At 43.3% G+C, this 19,219-nt stretch overlaps 1 protein-coding gene across 2 annotated transcripts in view; it reads right to left on the bottom strand.

Annotated features, from left to right (window-relative positions):
* The window catches only part of LOC122945346, an 82,786-nt gene that overhangs the window by 14,678 nt on the left and 48,889 nt on the right, over nucleotides 1-19,219 (bottom strand). For both annotated transcript variants that reach the window (XM_044304417.1, XM_044304416.1), the window contains exons 5-7: nucleotides 13,966-14,017; nucleotides 2,989-3,094; nucleotides 527-654 (exon numbers count right to left, since the gene is read on the bottom strand). In XM_044304417.1, the coding sequence (XP_044160352.1) occupies nucleotides 527-654; nucleotides 2,989-3,094; nucleotides 13,966-14,017 (286 nt within the window). The remainder of the gene's footprint in view (nucleotides 1-526; nucleotides 655-2,988; nucleotides 3,095-13,965; nucleotides 14,018-19,219) is intronic.

Genomic DNA, 19,219 nt, shown 5'->3' with positions numbered 1-19,219 from the left:
TAATCATATAGAAAATCTGACTCCCCCCCCCCCCTTCTCAAAAAAACAAAACAATGGCATCTGTCGGAGGCGGACTACATACTAAGGTATTATTCCTCTTTAAGTTACTCTCTTGAGTCCTGGGAATGTGTCCTACACTCCGCTTGTTTTCTTATTCATCCTGCCCTTTTTCTTTAACTTTCCTTTCCTTCCCTTATTCTACTGCCTGTTACTTATTTCTACAGTGATATGAGTTTTTGCAGATGGATTAAAATATATGAAAGCACCTTCATTTGGACTTTGATGTGTATTATGTACGTGTTATCCGCCAACAGTTTTTGGCTTCCAATTCTGATTGTAGATTTCATTATTATTTGCCTTTCCTTGTTGTTTTTTTTTTTTTTTTCAGAAAATCTCAATGAAATATTTATGCATAAAAAGAATAGACACAAGAAAGAGTTGCAAATTGAGGCGATCACTTTTTATCATCTTCCATCAAAACGCCCCTGGTTGATAGAATAGAATAGACATGATGCACAGATTTCACCTTATATCATGATAATTCTCTGGGTGATACCGATGCACATCCTGCAGGAAACGCTCCATCAACATGCTGGTTGCCAGACGGTTCCTGTGGCATGTAGACAGCTGTCTGTGATTGTCACTTGCAAGATGCTAGGGAAATATTAAAGCATATACTGTAAGTGCCTTGTTAAAATGATACCAATGGATTTTCTTTGACATGCAGATGGAAAGGCAAAGATTCTTAAAAGGTTATTCCCATCTCCCATCGATATCACTAACTTCACTGCTCCACTCCTTGTTCCCTTGTACTTGTTTAGTGGGTAAGACCTTGTTACCTTATAAAATAACAAAAGTAGAATAAGCAAGCCTCTAATAAAGTAAATACAAATTTATAAGACAAACTCTGTGAAAACTTGCAGTGATGTGTGGAAACCTGAATTGCGCTCCACTGGTTATTATATGGAGACATGAAGAACTGTCTAGAACGGCTTTACTTGAAAGCAATGTGAAAGGGGTTGCATCACTTCGGTAAATAGCATTTATTATGTAGAGAAAGTTAATACAAGGCACTTACTAATGTATTGTGATTGTCCATATTGCCTCCTTTGCTGGCTGGATTAATTTTTCCATCACATTGTACACTGCTCGTATCCATGGTTATGATTATGTAAGGGTCAGCCCCTAGAATACTGTTCTTTGCACAGATATCTACAATATGGTGTTACATAGACTGTAATGACTTATTTCAGCCACTAGAGGCCACTGTGTCTCTGAGAAAGAGGAAGCTGAACTGTTTCTGAGATGCACAAGAGGTAGGAGGAGCCAGAAGTTCCCGGGGTTTGAGTCCTGGCTAGAGGTGGGGGTGCCCTGAGAGCTGGGAGAGGATGGCTGCCATGTTAGGAGCCAAGTAAAGGCTAGTGATGGGACATGGAGCCTGACTGATGGAGTCCTGAGAAGCTGGCTGTGCTGGAGACAGGCCAAGATAGACTCTGAACTGAAGTGCTGCAGCTGTGCCCCAGAGAAAGAGACTGCACAGTGTGTTCCAGAGGAGTGGGACCGTGTGTAGAGTCCAGCCGGATCCTTCCTGCCAGAGGTGGAGAGCTGCATCTGTTGTGACCAGAGAGAGAAAGACAGACAAGCAAGCGACCGGACCTGGATCCAGACTGCATCTTATTGGATCCAAGAGAATCTGCAGAACTGTGAGTGGCACCGGTGCTTTCCTGTGATAGGTTATAGTCAGGAACTTAGTCACTGCGCTGTAGAAGCGTCCCCTGGGTAGCAGGGCTAGATAGGAAATTGGTAGTGAGAGTAGCCTGCAAGCTGACTGTTTTGCTGTTTAGCTTATTCTGTGTCTATGCAAAATCTCATTACCACTGTTGTGTTATGTTCACCTATTCATACCATTCCTGTCATTGACCCATTGTGCCTGTTACTCAGGTTTTCCGGCAGTTTCATTTTGCTCCTTAATAAAGCCGGCTTTTGCTTCAGTCTCCTTGTCCGCTGTACTGTACTTGAATCCTGCCTTGCGGTCTCTCCCTCCTCTGACCGCTACAACTACACTGCAATCCATCAGCATTGGCCATGCTGGCACACTATAGGGAAAAGCACCAGCCTTTGTGCGCTTCTACGTTCATGGCCACCAGAGAGGCCAACGCTTTTTCCTATTCCTATGGTGTGCAAGCATGACCACCGCTGACGGACTGCAGGGTGGTTGTAACCATGGAAACGAGCAGTTTATATGATGGAAAAATAAATCCAGCCAGCAAAGGAAGCAATATGGACAATCACAATACTAGAGATGAGCGAATCCTCTTCAGATTAAACATCCGAAGTCGATTCACATAAAACTTCGTTTGAATGAGTGGTACCTTGGACCCGAATCCGAGTTCGGGAAAACGTTTTTAACAGTAAAAATGTATTTCTGAAGTTATTACCCGAAGTCTCGTGAGACTTCGCAAAGTAGCAACTTTGGCTCATCTGTGCCAATACATTCTAATACTGTACAGAGCACTCACTGTGTACAATTGACTTCGGATGTTTCATCCAAAGTCGATTCGCTCAATTCTACACAATACGTTAGTAAGTGGCTTGTATTAACTTTCTCTACTGTACATGCTAAATGCCACTTGCTGAAGTGAGACAATCCCTAGTCGATGAACTGGCGGCTTTTCTACTTTCTGGAGAAAGATGACATATAGGTGCATCCACTGTATGAAACTGAAATAACGGAAGACTATGTTAATTTGTATTAAACTACTAGAAACCAATATGACTACAATGATGTGAAGTGAATATTAATGAGGTGATGATTTTTCTTTGAAACTAAATAAAATGCTTATGACCCTATTACTGGCTAATACCTTGCCATCCCACATGTACAATATACAATAATATAACAATAGTTGGACCATGTCACACTAAATGCAGTACACATGTGTATAGTGAATGCTTGTATGACAAGATAAAAATGTTACATTATCTTACCTTTTCTAGGTTAATGTAATGTACTTGGCAGCAGCTGCAGTATCCTTGTCTGTAATGCCCTGGAGGTACACGGTTCCCTGACTGCTCTGCGATGTGAGCATTTTCACTTAAAAAAACAATTTGTATATAAGAAAGGAGATACATTCAATTTCACAATAATATGTCCTATAGTATCATTTTATTTGCAAGTTCATCAGTTATTCATAAAATCTATTTTCACTGCTATAGGAGTTACAGTTGCAAGAAAAAGTATGTGAACCCTTTGGAATGATATGGATTTCTGCACAAATTGGTCATAAAATGTGATCTGATCTTCATCTAAGTCACAACAATAGACAATCACAGTCTGCTTAAACTAATAACACACAAAAAATTTAATGTTACCATGTTTTTATTGAAAACAGCATGTAAACATTCACAGTGCAGGTGGAAAAAGTATGTGAACCTCTAGACTAATGACATCTCCAAGTGCTAATTGGAGTGAGGTGTCAGCCAACTGGAGTCCAATCAATGAGATGAGATTGGAGGTGTTGGTTACAGCTGCCCTGACCTATAGAAACACACACCAGTTCTGGGTTTGCTTTTCACAAGAAGCATTGCCTGATGTGAATGATGCCTCGCACAAAACAGCTCTCAGAAGACCTACGATTAAGAATTGTTGACTTGCATAAAGCTGGAAAGGGTTATAAAAGTATCTCCAAAAGCCTTGCTGTTCATCAGTTCACGGTAAGACAAATTGTCTATAAATGGAGAACGTTCAGCACTGCCTCTACTCTCCCTAGGAGTGGCCATCCTGTAAATATGACTTCAAGAGCACAGCGCAGACTGCTCAATGAGGTGCAGAAGAATCCTAGAGTGTCAGTTTAAGACTTACAAAAGTCTCTGGCATATGCTAACATCCCTGTTAGCGAATCTACGATACGTAAAACACTAAACAAGAATGGATTTCATGTGAGGATACCACAGAGGAAGCCACTGCTGTCCCCAAAAACAAATTCTGCACGTTTACAGTTTGCACAAGAGCACCTGGGTGTTCCACAGCAGTACTGGCAAAATATTCTGTGGACAGATGAAACCAAAGTTGAGTTGTTTGGAAGAAACCCACAACACTAAATAGGCACAGCACACCAATATCAAACCTCATCCCAACTGTGAAGTATGGTGGTGGGGGCATCATGGTTTGGGGCTGCTTTGCTGTGTCAGGGCCTGGACGGATTGCTATCATCGAAGTAAAAATGAATTCCCAATTTTATAAAGACATTTTGCAGGAGAAATTAAGGCCATCTGTCCACCAGCTGAAGCTCAACAGAAGATGGATGTTGCAACAGGACAACAACCCAAAGCATAGACGTAAATGAACAACAGAATGGCTTAAACAGAAGAAAATACGCCTTCTGGAGTGGCCCAGTCAGAGTCCTGACCTCAACTCTATTGAGATGCTGTGGCATGACCTCAAGAAAACGATTCACACCAGACATCCCAAGAATATTGCGCAACGGAAACAGTTCTGTAAATCGGAATGGTCAAGAATTGCTCCTGACCGTTGTGCACGTCTGATCTTCAACTACAGGAAACGTTTGGTTGAAGTTATTGCTGCCAAAGGAGGTTCAACCAGTTATTAAATCCAAGGGTTCACATACTTTTTCCACCTGCACTGTGAATGTTTACATGGTGTGTTCAATAAAAACATGGTAACATTTAATTATTTGTGTGTTATTAGTTTAAGCAGACTGTGATTGTCTATTGTTGTGACTTAGATGAAGATCAGATCGCATTTTATGACCAATTTGTGCAGAAATCCATATCATTCCAAAGGGTTCACATACCTTTTTCTTGCAACTGTATATAAATTGTATCATAGGAAAGAAATTAAGCGCTGTGTATCTGGAGAGGGTCAAACTACACTTGTTTTCTTAGACATGCCTTGTGCTTTTGGATTCTGGGGTGGATTCCGTTCTGAAAGTTGCATGGAATCTGTGCAGAAACCATCTCCTATTTTATGCAGCAGTGGTGTATGTCCAGATGGTTTTTCAGCACACGCCAAGAAAGGACATGTCCTCTCTTGGCATGGTGTCTGCTCACAGATTAGCCCCACTGAAAGGGGTTAAAGCTTCAAAAGGATCTGCTGCATTTAAACTGAGACAACAACCTAAAGGCCCTTTACACAGGCTGCCACAGCAGGCAATTATCAGGAACAAACTCCCAATAAATGTTTTCTCATTACAAGAGGGGAGAGCTGCATTTGCATGCTAGCGTGGTCGCTCGTTCCCATACAAATTCATAGGGGGGTCATTTAAGACTGGAGTTTTGGACGCTGATCTTAATAACCCCTATATCTGGTGGTGGATCCGCCGAAGTTATGTAGAGGTGCTACATAACTTTGGTGCATCCAGCGCCAATCTAAATTTAGGACAGCTTCCTAGCTGTCTTACATTTAAACTATTTTCTAAAACAGGCACTTTCCCGGCACGACCACTTTTCAGACCAGTCGAGAGCAGGGAAAAGTCACAGATTACGGAGCAACTAACCCTTGCGCCACAATCTGCGCCAGAAGTACGCCTAATATAGGCGTATTTCTGGAAAATAAATGACCCCTGTAGTTTTGGGCAGTACATCACTGTTTGGACAGCACAATCTGCTAGCCAGAAACAGTGATTTAGGTGACAATGTTGTCGTTTTCTTAATAGGATCAAGAAACATATGAATATATATTTTTAAAATTATGTAATTAGCAATGATGACTGATGACAAAAATCCATATGACTTTTGGGAACAAAATAATGACAAAATAAAGTAATAGTAATACTATACTTTATGATTGGGTCAGCAAGCTCCAACACTGAAATCCTCCAGTGAGTATCCTGCACCCCTCCGTTTATATCATGCAGGCTTTCAATGTTAAAATGATTGATAATTGACTCCTTCATTGTAACAGATTACTTTAAACTGCAGCGTCAATACAATCAAAATATGAAACAATTCCTTCAGCCTGGTTAATTCATCAACCATAATTAGCTGGTTATCCAGTCTCCTTTATGTCTTTCTTACAGGCATGATATTTCATCATTATGGTTCCAAGTTGTATATGAGAAAAAGAGATGAGCAATCATGTAAAGCAGGATGAAAAATGATCCAACAAAACACATGGTAAGAAACGTGAAGACAGTCCACCCGGAAGAAAAATGTTATCCAACGTAAGGGCATACTCCACCCTGAAGGCATATCAAAATGAAGCACTCAAGTAACAATCTTCTTCACAAATACTTGTTAATATTTCTTTTTTGTCACAATACAATCTAATGTTGTAATGCAATAAGGAAGATTCATAAAAGTGCAAAGAATTAATGAAAAACTGACATCCGGTTGCTGCTTTTATTTAATTTTTTTTTAAATATTCCTGATTTGCACATCAGAATAAGTGATAAGGGTGGTCCACACAGGATGCAAATGCTGACAAATAATCCAAAACAGATTATTATGATTTCTATGAAGCCAGATCGTCATATGCCTATGGTAGTTACAATGTGTCTGTATTACACCTTGTCTAATATCACATTTGAGTTTTAGAATAACAACCCAGGTTAGGGTACATTTACGCACACTTCCACCGGAGGCTGACCCTCAGGCTTCTGCCACGGTTTTGCATTTTGCAGTCCAATTCCCTGGGGCTAATCTATATGTAGACACCTGCCATGTAAACCGCGCTAACAGACATGTCCCTTCCTAAAGCGGTCTGGAAATCCGCACACAGACAATCTGTGGCCATATGGAGGACTGCACACACTCCCACTGATTTACTCTCTACTGCTGAAAAGCATTGTTTGTGGTTTAGCTGCCATCAACTAAAGCTTCTCACAGCTCACCAAGCAGAGCACCTACAGCAGCTGTGATTGGTATCGCAGCTCAGCCCCATTCACTTCAATGGGGCTGAGCTGCACCTAGGCCATGTGACAGATGAACATAACGTCTCATTGGCTGCATCTCATTAGCTTCGAGAAGGCCGCAGTGCTACTGCAAGGTGCCTTCTCAAACAGCTGATTGGCTGGGGTCCCAGGTGTCGGACCCCAACAAATCAGATACTGATGACCTATCCAGAGGACAATCCTAACCACGGCATCGGAGCGTGTGAAAACCCGGAAGAGCACGCCTCCAGGTATGCTCCAGCTCCCTTGGGAAGTGATTGGAGGAGCCGGAGCTTGTATACAGCAGCCCCTGTCATAGAGAGTGACAGGAGGCTGCTGCATAGTGTTTCTACGAAACCCCTGTCAGTAGCAGGGCTCCTTAGGAAACTAGTACATTTTTCATAGACTTTAATGATTACTTGTTATAGTTCCCTATGAGAACTATTAAAAAAAAGTCAACAAAAAATAATAAAGTTTTTAAAAATAAAAAAAGATAAAAGTTCAAATCACCCCCCCCCCCCCAAAAAAAAATAATAATAATAATTAGACTTAACGGTAATTCGGTTTCCATGAGATCACCATGACAGCTACAAGGAGATTGAACCCTGACCTCTGTAGGGACAGGAACAGAGAAAGGTTAAAACACCCCCCTTCCCCTCCACCATGCATCAGTGCTTTCCAAAATTATCAGAGTGAAAGAGGAGACAAATCCATAGTAATCTTATTATATAACTTGAAGGTATTGACTCATACCCGCACGCAACAATAAATGAAAAATAAATTGGGGAGGGAATAATGGGCCATCATGGTGATCTCATGGAAACAGAATTACTGGTAAGTCCAATTCCGATTTTCCATATCACCATGACGGCCACAGGGAGATATCCAAAATTATAATATTAAGGGTGAGGGGGCTACTGCCTGAAGGAACTTTATGTCCAAAAGACAGATTGGCAGTATTTGAAAAATCTAAGTGGTAATGCTTTATAAAGGTATGCACACTGGATCAGGTTGCCACCCTACAAATGTCTTCCAAGGAGGCACCTGCTCTTTCAGCCTGTGAAGAGGACATAGCTCTAGTTGAATGCGCTTTTAAAGTTAGCTGGACAAGAAACCCCCTGAGCGGTATAACAATGGGAAATTGTGCACTTAATCCACCTAGCAATGGAAGATTTAGACAACCTCTTCCCTTTGTTCTTTCCTGAGAACTGAACCAGAAGACTATCAGACTTCCTGAAGTTTTTTGTGACCAAGTATTTTAAAACTGTACGTCTAACATCTAAGGTGTAAAAAGAACTCTCCCCGCTATTTTTTGGATTATTACAAAATTACGGGAGAATGATCTCTTGATCCCTGTGGAAGTCAGATAACACCTTGGGTAGGAACCCTGGATCTAGTCTGAGTACTATCCTATCTTCCAGGATTCTAAGATAGGGCTCCCTAATTGAAATCGCCTGTATCTCACCCAGCCTCCTTGCAGACGAAATGCTGTCTTGAAAGATAGGAATTTGAGTGGACAGTCTTCCAGGGGTTTAAATGGACTCATAATTTGGCCATTTAAAAAATGTTATTGAGGTTCCAGGAAGGAACTCGTGATTTTAATGCGGGCCTCAGTCTCGCTGCCACTCTCATGAATCTTCAAAACCACCTGTGGCTTGCTAAGTCCGCATTAAAGAAACAGCTGAGTGCCGATACTTGTACTTTTAGAGTAAGACCTAATCCTAGACCTTGTTGAATAAAATCTAAGATTTGTTGAATCTTTGGTCTAACCAGGTTAGGAGAAGATTCCCTTGACCAAAAGCAGAACCTCTTCCAGATTTTTAGGTATATGGCCGATGTCACCTTCTTCCTACTGGCCCTGACGCTGGGTTCAGACCTGAGCTCTGTATGCGCGATTGTACCGGCGTTTGCAATCACGCATACAGAGACAAGCGAACGCCCATTTTCGCGCGTTCCTGGAAGTCTATGTACGGGAATGCGTGACAAGACGCCCCAAAGAAGCTCATGTACTTCTTGGGGCGTCGGGCCTCAGTATTTCGACCTCAGGATCCAGGCCATCACGTAGAAGGTCTTTCCTGAGTGGAAGAGACCATGGGTTGGAGATTCAGAGTCTTTTGAGGGAGGAGAACCAATTCCTCTTTGGCCAGAAGGGGGTTACCATGATGACAGTCGAATTACCCTGTAGGATTTTCTGAATTACTCTTGGAATAAACGGTATCGGGGGAAATGCATAACATAGGTTCCAATACCATGTTTTGGCGAATGCGTCTATCATCCAAGGATTGCCCCTGGGAGCCAGGGAACAGAATCTGTTCACTTTTTTGTTATCTTTTGACGCCAACAAGTCTACGTCTGGTGTCCCTCATCTGTCTACTATCATCCTGAAGACTTCCAGATTTAGGAACCATTCTGTTTAGTCCAATGCGTGACAGCTGAGGTTGTCCGCTTCCTGATTGAGAGTCCCTTTGATATAAGCCGCCGAGATAGACTTCACTTTCCTTTCCACCCAGTAGAATATCTTGTTTGAAAGGTATTGAAGTTTCTTTGCTTTTGTTCCTCCCTGATGTGAGAGGTAAGCCACCGTCATTGTATTGTCTTACAGGATCCTCAGGTGGTGATCCTGAAGAGTCTCTTCCGCCACCTTTAAAGCTTCCCACACAGCACTAAACTCCCTGAAGTTCAAGGATTAGCTTCTTACCGAAAGGGTCCAGAAACCCTGGTAATAGGAGTCCCCAATTTTTGCACCCCAGCCTGAATGGCTGGCATTGGTCTTGATCTGGACATACGGAGACTTCCTCCAGGCCACTCCCTGTGAGAGATTGTTGTTCACCTTCCACCAGTTTCAGGAGGTCTTTACGTATCCTGGAATGTAAACCTCGATCTAGAGACCTATGTTGTTTGTCCCAGATGTTCAGAATCCAGGACTGCATGGGACGGGACTGAAGCCGACTCCACATTACTGGTGGGATACAGGCTGTCAATGTTCCCAGCAAACTCATAGCTTCTCTCACAGAGAAGATCCTCTTCCTCTGGAAGGTCTTGATTTTCTCCCTCAAAGACTGAATCTTGTCTGTGGGCAGGAAGGTGGTCTGTGACTGCGAGTCCAGGAAGACTCCCAGGAACTGTACTCTGGTCCTATCCCAAAAATGTTCTAATCCCCAGAAATGCAATACATTTGCATTTTTGTCATGGGCATATCTAATGTGTCTTGAGATAGGTGTATCCTTCTCCGTCTCTACTGTACTTAGATGGCCTGAGATATCGCCTTAGGCTACTTTCACACTAGTGGCACTGACCTCCAGCAGGCTGTTCCGTCAGGTGAACAGCCTGTCAGATCCGTCCTGCCGCTAGTGACCGTGTGCCCCCGGACTGCCGCTCCATCCCTATTGACTATAATGGGGGCGGTGTGGAGTTCCGGAGGAGGCACGGCAGTGTATGGTGAGAGGCTGCCTGAATAAATGTAGGACATGTCGTAGTTTTATTCCGGCAGCCTCTCCCCGTGCCTCCGCCAGAACTCCACCCCCGCCCCCATTATAGTCAATGGGGATGGAGCGGCAGTCCGGGGGCACACGGTCACTAGCGGCAAGACGGATGGTCCATGCCGCTAGTTTGAAAGTCTGTGCCGCTAGTTTGAAAGTAGCCTAGTTCTTGTGTCGTCTTTCCAACATATAATTTAGGGCAAGGACATGTAGCTATATAGACCACCCTCTGGGTTTTACAGTTAATGAATTGTCCGATTTCATATTCCCTTTGGTCACTTGGGTTAGTGAATTTTAAGTACACAGAACACATCCATGCATTATTTTTATTTAGGGGAATTAGGGATCCCAGGGATTCCATCCTGAATTTACTGTAGGCAATGTACTTGTTGAGGAATCTCAGATTTATAATCATCCGAAATGACCCTTCCTTCTTTTTTTACCAGAAAGAGACTGGAATAAATCCTTTGCCCTATGGGTTCTGAGACTGGGACCTAAATTACGACTCCTAGATCTATGAGATTTTTGATACTTTGCCAAATACCGCTCTGAGCTTTCCCTGACCCTAGATTTGATATAAAAAATCTCCTTGGGGCCTGAAGAAAATTATATCTTCCAGCCTGCTCTCACTACTTCCCTATCTCTTTTTCCAGGCAGATAGAAAATTATTTAGTCTCCCCCCCCCACTCTAGCGTCATTGTTTATCGCTGGGTTTACTCTGGGAGTTAAGGAGAAACCCTTTCCCTTTACCTCCTTTGGGGTAACTCCAGCTGCCTGACTTCTCTTTCCCTCTGTAGGATCTCTTGGCCCTGAAAGGAACAAAAGGAAATTTTCCTCCTATAAGGTCTATACCAGTGATGGCGAACCTATGGCACGGGTGCCAGAGGCGGCACTCAGAGCCCTCTCTGTGGGCATCCGAACCCTGAAAAAAGTCTATGGTGTACCAATAAGCCTTAGACTTTTCCTGGCATTCATCAGCGCAGGCAGCGCACTGAATGTAGGCAGGTTGTTATTGCTAAATGATAAAGTACATTAAAGATATACTATATTGGACTGTGGTATTCAGGGTAAATTGCCATGTCTGCACTTTGCGATAAATAAGTGGGTTTTGGGTTGCAGTTTGGGCACTCGGTCTCTAAAAGGTTCCCCATCACTGGTCTATACACTGGAAATCCCTTCTTTTGATCTGAAGCTTTTTCCAGGATCTTGTCTAAGACTGGCCCGAAGACATATTCACCTGAAAAAGGGATAGAACATAACTTCATTTTCGAAGTTTTGTCCACAGACCAGGATTTTATCCAAAGGGAATGACGTGCCACGTTAGAAAGACCTGCATCCATGGCAGAAAATCTGATGGACTCAGAGGAAGCATTCACTAAAAAGGCCATTGCTGATTTAAGGAGAGGGATAAAGTTTATTATTTCTTCCCTGGGGGTCTTATTCCTCAAATGGGATTCTAACTTGTTCAACCAAAAGGTACATATACCTCGCTACCGAGGTCTCAGCGATGTTAGATTTGAAATTAAACATAAACGCCTCCCAATATTTAAATAATATGCTATCAGTTTTTCTCTCCATGTGGTCTCTCAATTGTGATGCATCCTCAAAGGGCAACAAAGTTTTTTTTATTGACCTTAGCCAATTGTAAATCTATCTTGGGGATCTCGTCAAATAGTTTTGATTCTGCCGGATCAAACAACTTCTTGTACTCTCTGAACACCCCTAGCCTCCTCTCAGGGTCTAACCATTCCTCTAAGATCATATCCTGAATGTTTTAGTTAATTGGGAACACTGTGGCTCTTTTTGTCCTCAGACCCCCAAACATCTCCTTCTGAATGGAGTGAGATTTTTGAACATCCTCCACCGCCATGGTAGCTCTTACAGCTTTAAGGAGGTCTGACATCTCATCAGCGGCAAAGTAGAATTTTTTAACTGCCCTCAAGGATATCTCCTTACGGTCTTCCTCCTCCCACTTCCTAAAAGAGAAAGCATCGCCACCCATGCATTCTGAATCAGAAGAGGAGGGTGGAATTATTTTTTGCCTCTTTGGAGGTAAGGGGTCCCTGGTCAGACTCCGACATCTGGGATGGAAGCCTTGACCTCCTCCTGAATCATAGAACGAACCATGTCTTGAGACGCGTTCCTCCCAGACTATATTTGAAATGCACTCTTTGCAGATCTTTTTGGGGTACCCGTCCGGTAACCTTTTGAAACGTGAAATGCAATCTGCAGTTTTTTTTGGTTTCTTCTGAGTCTCTTTAGAAACCTATGAGGTGAGAACAAACCAAAAATTAGACAGATGGGACTTAAGGATTGAGATTAGGTGCAAACACCACCGTCCGCAATAGTTACAGAGGAACCCTGAATCCTTATAAAGGGTGATCCCCAACCCCAATATGTGTCTGGCATCATAAGAAAAAGACAATCCACACAGGGAACTTACAGGAAGCTGAGAAGGAGCATCAAGCTCTCTGGGCGATTGTGGTTCCGGGCCTGACATGTCTGAACCACCGACCTCAGATCAGTCCAGCACGTGGCTCCTCGCTTCGCCTGGCCAGTATTGGAACGCTGAGCCCGCTGCGTGTCGCCCGCCTCCTACGTCACTTCCTGGATGCACCAGAAGTGACGCCATTCAAGACGCAAATGCGCTGGGCGCTGTCTCCAGCTTAAACCACCAGGGCCAGAAGGAGGACGCTACCCCGGGAGCAGACTCCGGATCAACCAGAGTGAGCCCTCCCTTCTCTCCCCTGCCCAGCTTTTGTACCAGACCGACGGCCAGCAGGGAAGCACCGCATGCATCTTCACCCATGCATTCTTTCCTGCGGTTTAAAGATAAGTACCACAGCACCCTTCTCCCCACTGGGAGATTCACACAAACTAATAAACGCTCATCTTTTTTCTTCATCTCTCTGACCAACAGGGAGACCTTTCTCTGCCCTGGCCGCTGTAGGGCCCTTGTGGCCGTCATGGTGATGATATGGAAAATACACATAATGGTTATCGCCAAATGCGAAAACGCCCACATTAAAAGAAAATATCTTCCCCATACGTCAAATGGAAAAAAAATGGTCAATGCGCTATTTTTGGTTCCTTCATTTCCCACAAAAAATTAAATACAAGTCATTCACACCCCAGAATGCTATCAATAAAAAGTACAGGTCCTCGTCTACATGAGGGCTTGTTATTAGTGAGGTGAACTGTAAATTTTATTGGTACCATTTTAGGGTATGAACAACTTTTTATTACATTTTTGGGGGGGGGGACACAGTGACCAAAAAATGGGAGTGGATTTTAACAGTTCAGACATTACAGGACACAGCTATGCCTGTTATGGTTATTTTTTTGTAATTAATTACCGCTATTTATTTATTTTATGTAAAATTGGGAAAGGGGAGGCTGTGTTTTTTTATTTTTTCCTTTTTTTATTTTTACACCTTAATTTTTAGTCCCCTTAAGGTTGCTTGTCCCACAGACTGCAATAGAATTCTACCCTAACAGTGGTTAGATACATTGCTATGAAAAGAATGAAAATTACAAAATTACTGGGTAATCTATCTATAAAATAGAAAAAGGTATATGAATATTAAGCGTCTTACCTGCTGCTGTTCTCCACCTTAATATAATTTGCTTCCCTTTTGCTCTCATCATCTGCATAAAACCCATACAAAGGCATTGAAAGATGTTATATTAAGGAGCACAATACAAAAAAGAAATAAAATAAAACAAATTTGGGCCCTGATTTGGTGTCATGCCTTCAGCAGTTTGTTATTATTATTTTATTCACAGTATGCTATATAATGTATATTTCTCTGTCTATTATGTAACTGCACCATCTAGTGGCCGTTTACATACACTGCTGCTTTTCACACTAAAATTTGACCACTTCAGCTTCCATAACTGGTAGCCTATGAACTCTAGTGACATCATGAGCCCTACACATAGCAGCCATTTTTCTCATTCACAGCCACAATTACAGAGGTATCCACACGGTCTGGTAGTGTCCTGATCTATCTTCTACATCTAAGCTTACGGTAGCATCGCTGTTTTACCTTACTGTTATATAGCCTTGCAATAAAGACGAAGTTGGACGTTACTCCATTGTCAATTCATTGCTGGGACAGGTTTAGCTGTCTGTCAAGCTATGTACCTTCACAGATAAGGAGGACCGAACAAACATTATTGCCAATGCTACAATACAAAACGACATACAGTTGCAAGAAAAAGTATGTGAACCCTTTGGAATGATATGGATTTCTGCACAAATTGGTCGTAAAATGTGATCTGATCTTCATCTAAGTCACAACAATAGACAATCACAGTCTGCTTAAACTAATAACACACAAAGAATTAAATGTTACCATGCTTTTATTGAACACACCATGTAAACATTCACAGTGTAGGTGGAAAAAGTATGTGAACCCCTAGACTAATAACATCTCCAAGAGCTAATTGGAGTGAGGTGTCAGCCAACTGGAGTCCAATCAATGAGAGGAGATTGGAGGTGTTGGTTACAGCTGCCCTGCCCTAAAAAAAACACACACCAGTTCTGGGTTTGCTTTTAACAAGAAGCATTGCCTGATGTGAATGATGCCTCGCACAAAAGAGCTCTCAGAAGACTTACGATTAAGAATTGTTGACTTGAATAAAGCTGGAAAGGGTTATAAAAGTATCTCCAAAAGCATTGCTGTTCAACAGTTCAACAGTTCACTTCTGTGGTCACCTCACCTGGGCACATGGTCTTTGCTCAGCAGAGTCCTGCCATACATGCTGGGTAGATGCCTGAATGGATTTGTTAGAAGGAGGTCTGTGACGTCACTGGTCACATGCTCTTTCATGGTCACATGATCCACTGTGAGAACGCCTGCCTCCTGCTGTGTTCAGCTCCAGAGAGAAGGGGGTGTGAAAGGATGGACCAATAGCAGGGCAGCTAGCTGATACTGGCCAATCAGCAGCCTCCTGCTCCTATCTGCGGCTTAGACAGAGTGACCACTGGCTGGGGAGGGGAGGGCGCCCGGCAACGCTGCTGGCAAGTAAGTGATTAAAAAAAAAAAAAGCTAGTTTTTCCGCCCACCCCTTTCTCTGTGCTGAGTGTGCTCTAAGGCAGCCGCCTGGTCTGCCTTATGGAAGCGCCGGCCCAGAACGGGAACGGCGTTCCTGCTGTGAAAAAAGTGCAGGAAGGCCGTTCCCACCTGTTCCCCCTCGACTCGACCCCTGCTAACATCCCTGTTAGTGAATCTACGATACGTAAAACACTAGACAAGAATGGATTTCATGGGAGGATACCACAGAGGAAGCCACTGCTGTCCAAAAAAACATTGCTGCACGTTTACAGTTTGCACAAGAGCACCTGGATATTCCACAGCAGTACTGGCAAAATATTCTGTGGACAGATGAAACCAAAGTCGAGTTGTTTGGAAGAAACACACAACACCATGTGTGGAGAATAAGAGGCACAGCACTCCAACATCGAAACCTTATCCTAACTGTGAAGTATGGTGGTGGGGCATCATGGTTTTGGGCTGCTTTGCTGCATCAGGGCCTGGACGGATTGCTATCATAGAAAGAAAAATTAATTCACAAGTTTATTAAGACATTTTGCAGGAGTACTTGGGTGTTGCAACAGGACAACAACCGTAAGCATAGAAGTAAATCAACTGCTTAAACAGAAGAAAATACGCCTTCTGGAGTGGCCCAGTCAGAGTCCTGACCTCAACCCGATTGAGATGCTGTGGCATGACCTCAAGAAAGCGATTCACACCAGACATCCCAAGAATATTGCTGAACTGAAACAGTTCTGTAAAGAGGAATGGTCAAGAATTACTCCTGACCGTTGTGCACGTCTGATCTGCAACTACAGGAACGTTTGGTTGAAGTTATTGCTGCCAAAGGAGGTTCAACCAGTTATTAAATCCAAGGGTTCACATACTTTTTCCACCTGCACTGTGAATGTTTACATGGTGTGTTCAATAAAAACACATGGTAACATTTAATTCTTTGTGTTTTATTAATTTAAGCAGATTGTGATTGTCTATTGTTGTGACTTTTTAGATGAAGATCAGATCACATTTTATGACCAATCATTCCAAAGGGTTCACATACTTTTTCTTGCAACTGTATACCAAATGCCTCTTTGGCAGCTTTTTGGGAGCTGAGACATTTTTGTCTGGCAAATGCTAGCATTAAATGGGTCTGGCAGTTTCAACAAACTCTGCATACATTAGTACAAGCAAACATAAGACACTTTGTAGAGAAAAATGATGCATTATCTGCACTTCAACCACTTCTCCTCCCAGTGGCATAGAGACGTAAGGGCCCCATAGCAAGGATCAAATCAGTCCCCCCATACAGGATAGAAGGGTTTGCACCTAAACCCCTTTCAATGACCCTTGGGCAATTTTATCCACTGCCTCATTTGCTAAAAGTTGTTCCTTTTAGAGGGTAGAGTCCTGAACAAGTTTTCACCCCCAGTAGAAGAGGGGCTGATCCCAACTGGGCCTCCTCTTGCCCTGGGCCCCATAGCAGTTGCATGGTCCCCCGCTATGGTATTTACCCCCCTGTCTCCTCCCTTCTGCACTGATCACTCACTATTAATTCTCTGATCAACTACAGCTTGATAAAAGCAGAAATGAGACAGATACTCAGTTTCACTGAGAGATCAGATTATAGCTGCTGCCCACAGAAATCTATGGGGGAGTCAGAAGCTGCGGACAAAGATGCTGCTGGTTCCATGAAGTGTTTCACTTGCCCACCCCAATGCTAGATTCACAGCTGCACTACTATGATGTCATCCTTGCTGTTTCTCTGTATGTGAGAGATGGAGAAAAGAAGATCCTGCTCCAGTATCTCCATGTGTAAGGGTGCATTCACACAACCATGATTTTCTTCTGCGTCCGAGCCACAATTTTTCCGGATAATGCACGGATCCATTCATTTCTATGGGTCCGCAAACATTTTGGAATGCCTTTGTATGTCATCCGTGTCCTGTCCGTTCCGTATGTGCGTTCCTTTTTTGGGGGGGGGGGGACCTGCCCTATTCTTGGCCGCAAATTGAGGTCCGTGGCCCCATTGAAGTCAAAGGGTCTGCAAAAAACACGGATAGCACACGGAAATGCATCCGTATGTCATCCGTTTTTTACAGACCCCTTGACTGAAAATATTCAGGGAAACCCGCTTTCAGTCACATGTTGCAGCAACACAGGCTCAGGAAGAATGAAGAGGAGACAGGACCAGAGCAACATGGTCATCAACATTGAAAAACTAATCATCCTGGTGCAGGAATGGACCCAATTATGGGACACCCGCTCAGAAATTTACCATGACCGCATCAAGAAAGATGCGGCATGGGTAGAAAACACTAGAGAGCTGCATCCAGAGGAGTGAGAGAAAGCCAGCAAGACCCGTGCAAGAGCATGGGTATGTGTGGACCTCATATAATGTGATATAACCATGCTGCTTCCATTATGTGACCCCCAATGCACCCCAAAGTATGTGACACCCCCCCAGTGCACCCTAAAGTATGCAACCCATGTGCACCCCAAAGTATGTGACCCCCCAGTGCACCCTAAAGTATGCAACCCATGTGCACCACAAAGTATGTGACACGTGCACCCCAAAGTATGTGACAGTCCCCAGTGCACCCCAAAGTATGTTATATCCCCCCAGTGCACCCTAAAAAGTATATGTTCCACCTGCAGCAATAGGTATGTGACATGAGTTCCCAAACTTGTCATCCAACGCCCGTTGTCAAATGAATTACCTCTTAAAGACAATATTTAAACTAGTGTGAGCGGCTTACGGCTCTTTCAGACGAGCGGATGCCGTGCGGGTAAGGCTACTTTTACACTGGCATTTCTGGGTCCGCTTGTGAGACCCGTTTCAGGGCTCTCACAAGGGGCCCAAAAAGGATCTGTTTAGCCCCAATGCATTCTGAATGGATAAGGATCCGTTCAGAATGCATCAGTTTGGCTGTGTTCCGCCTCCATTCTGCTCTGGAGGCAGACACCAAAACGCTGGGGGACGGATCCATTTACACTGACACAATATGGTGCAATTGTAAACGGATCCGTCCACTATTGACTTTCGTTTGACTTACACTTAGATTTTTTTTACAGAGTAATGCAAACAGGTCCATTCTGAATGGATACCAGCATTTGCATTATAGGTGCGGATCCGTCTGTGCAGATACCAGACGGATCCGCACCTAAACGCAGGTGTGAAAGTAGCCCAATCCGCTGCGTGAAGGAGTGCCGAGCCCCACTCTGGACAGCAGAGACACGGAGCATTAACATGATTGATAATGCTCTTTTTGCTACAAAATCACGGTGACAACTTTATCTCACTGTGATTATGTAGTAAAAAGGTCACAGAGAGGCACAGATCATTATTAATCATGTTAATGCTCCGTGTCTCTGCTGTCCGGAACGGGGCTTGACACTCTTTCACGCAGCGGATTACCCACACGGCAGCCGCTCGTGTGAAAGAGCTTTTAGGGTTAAGTGCTCACCCCTGCTACGGTCACATGATGTATCTTCACATTTTTGATTGGCGCGCACACAGTACAGAACTCTTTCACAGCTAAGCTGTTTCAGTAGAATCAGTGCAGGTAAACCATGAACATGTGACGGTAGTGGGGAAAAGCGCTGAGCGCTAGAGCTAAATTCATTTGACAAAAGGCAGTGGATGACAAGTGTAGAGATTTTTGGGCAGAATTTATGCTGGTGTAAAGAATAAAAACAGTTAATGAAGTATATTATTAAGTTCTATGTACTTACACAGTGTATATGAAATACACAGTAAATGTAGTTACTTGTTAAATTTTATTTCAATTTGACAATTGTTAGGGATGTGTGA

The sequence above is a fragment of the Bufo gargarizans genome, chromosome 8 (genome assembly GCF_014858855.1).
Source record: "Bufo gargarizans isolate SCDJY-AF-19 chromosome 8, ASM1485885v1, whole genome shotgun sequence".
NCBI classification, from domain to species: domain Eukaryota; kingdom Metazoa; phylum Chordata; class Amphibia; order Anura; family Bufonidae; genus Bufo; species Bufo gargarizans.
The sequence above is the reverse complement of the archived record's forward strand: the minus strand, read 5'-3'. Positions and strand labels throughout refer to the sequence as shown.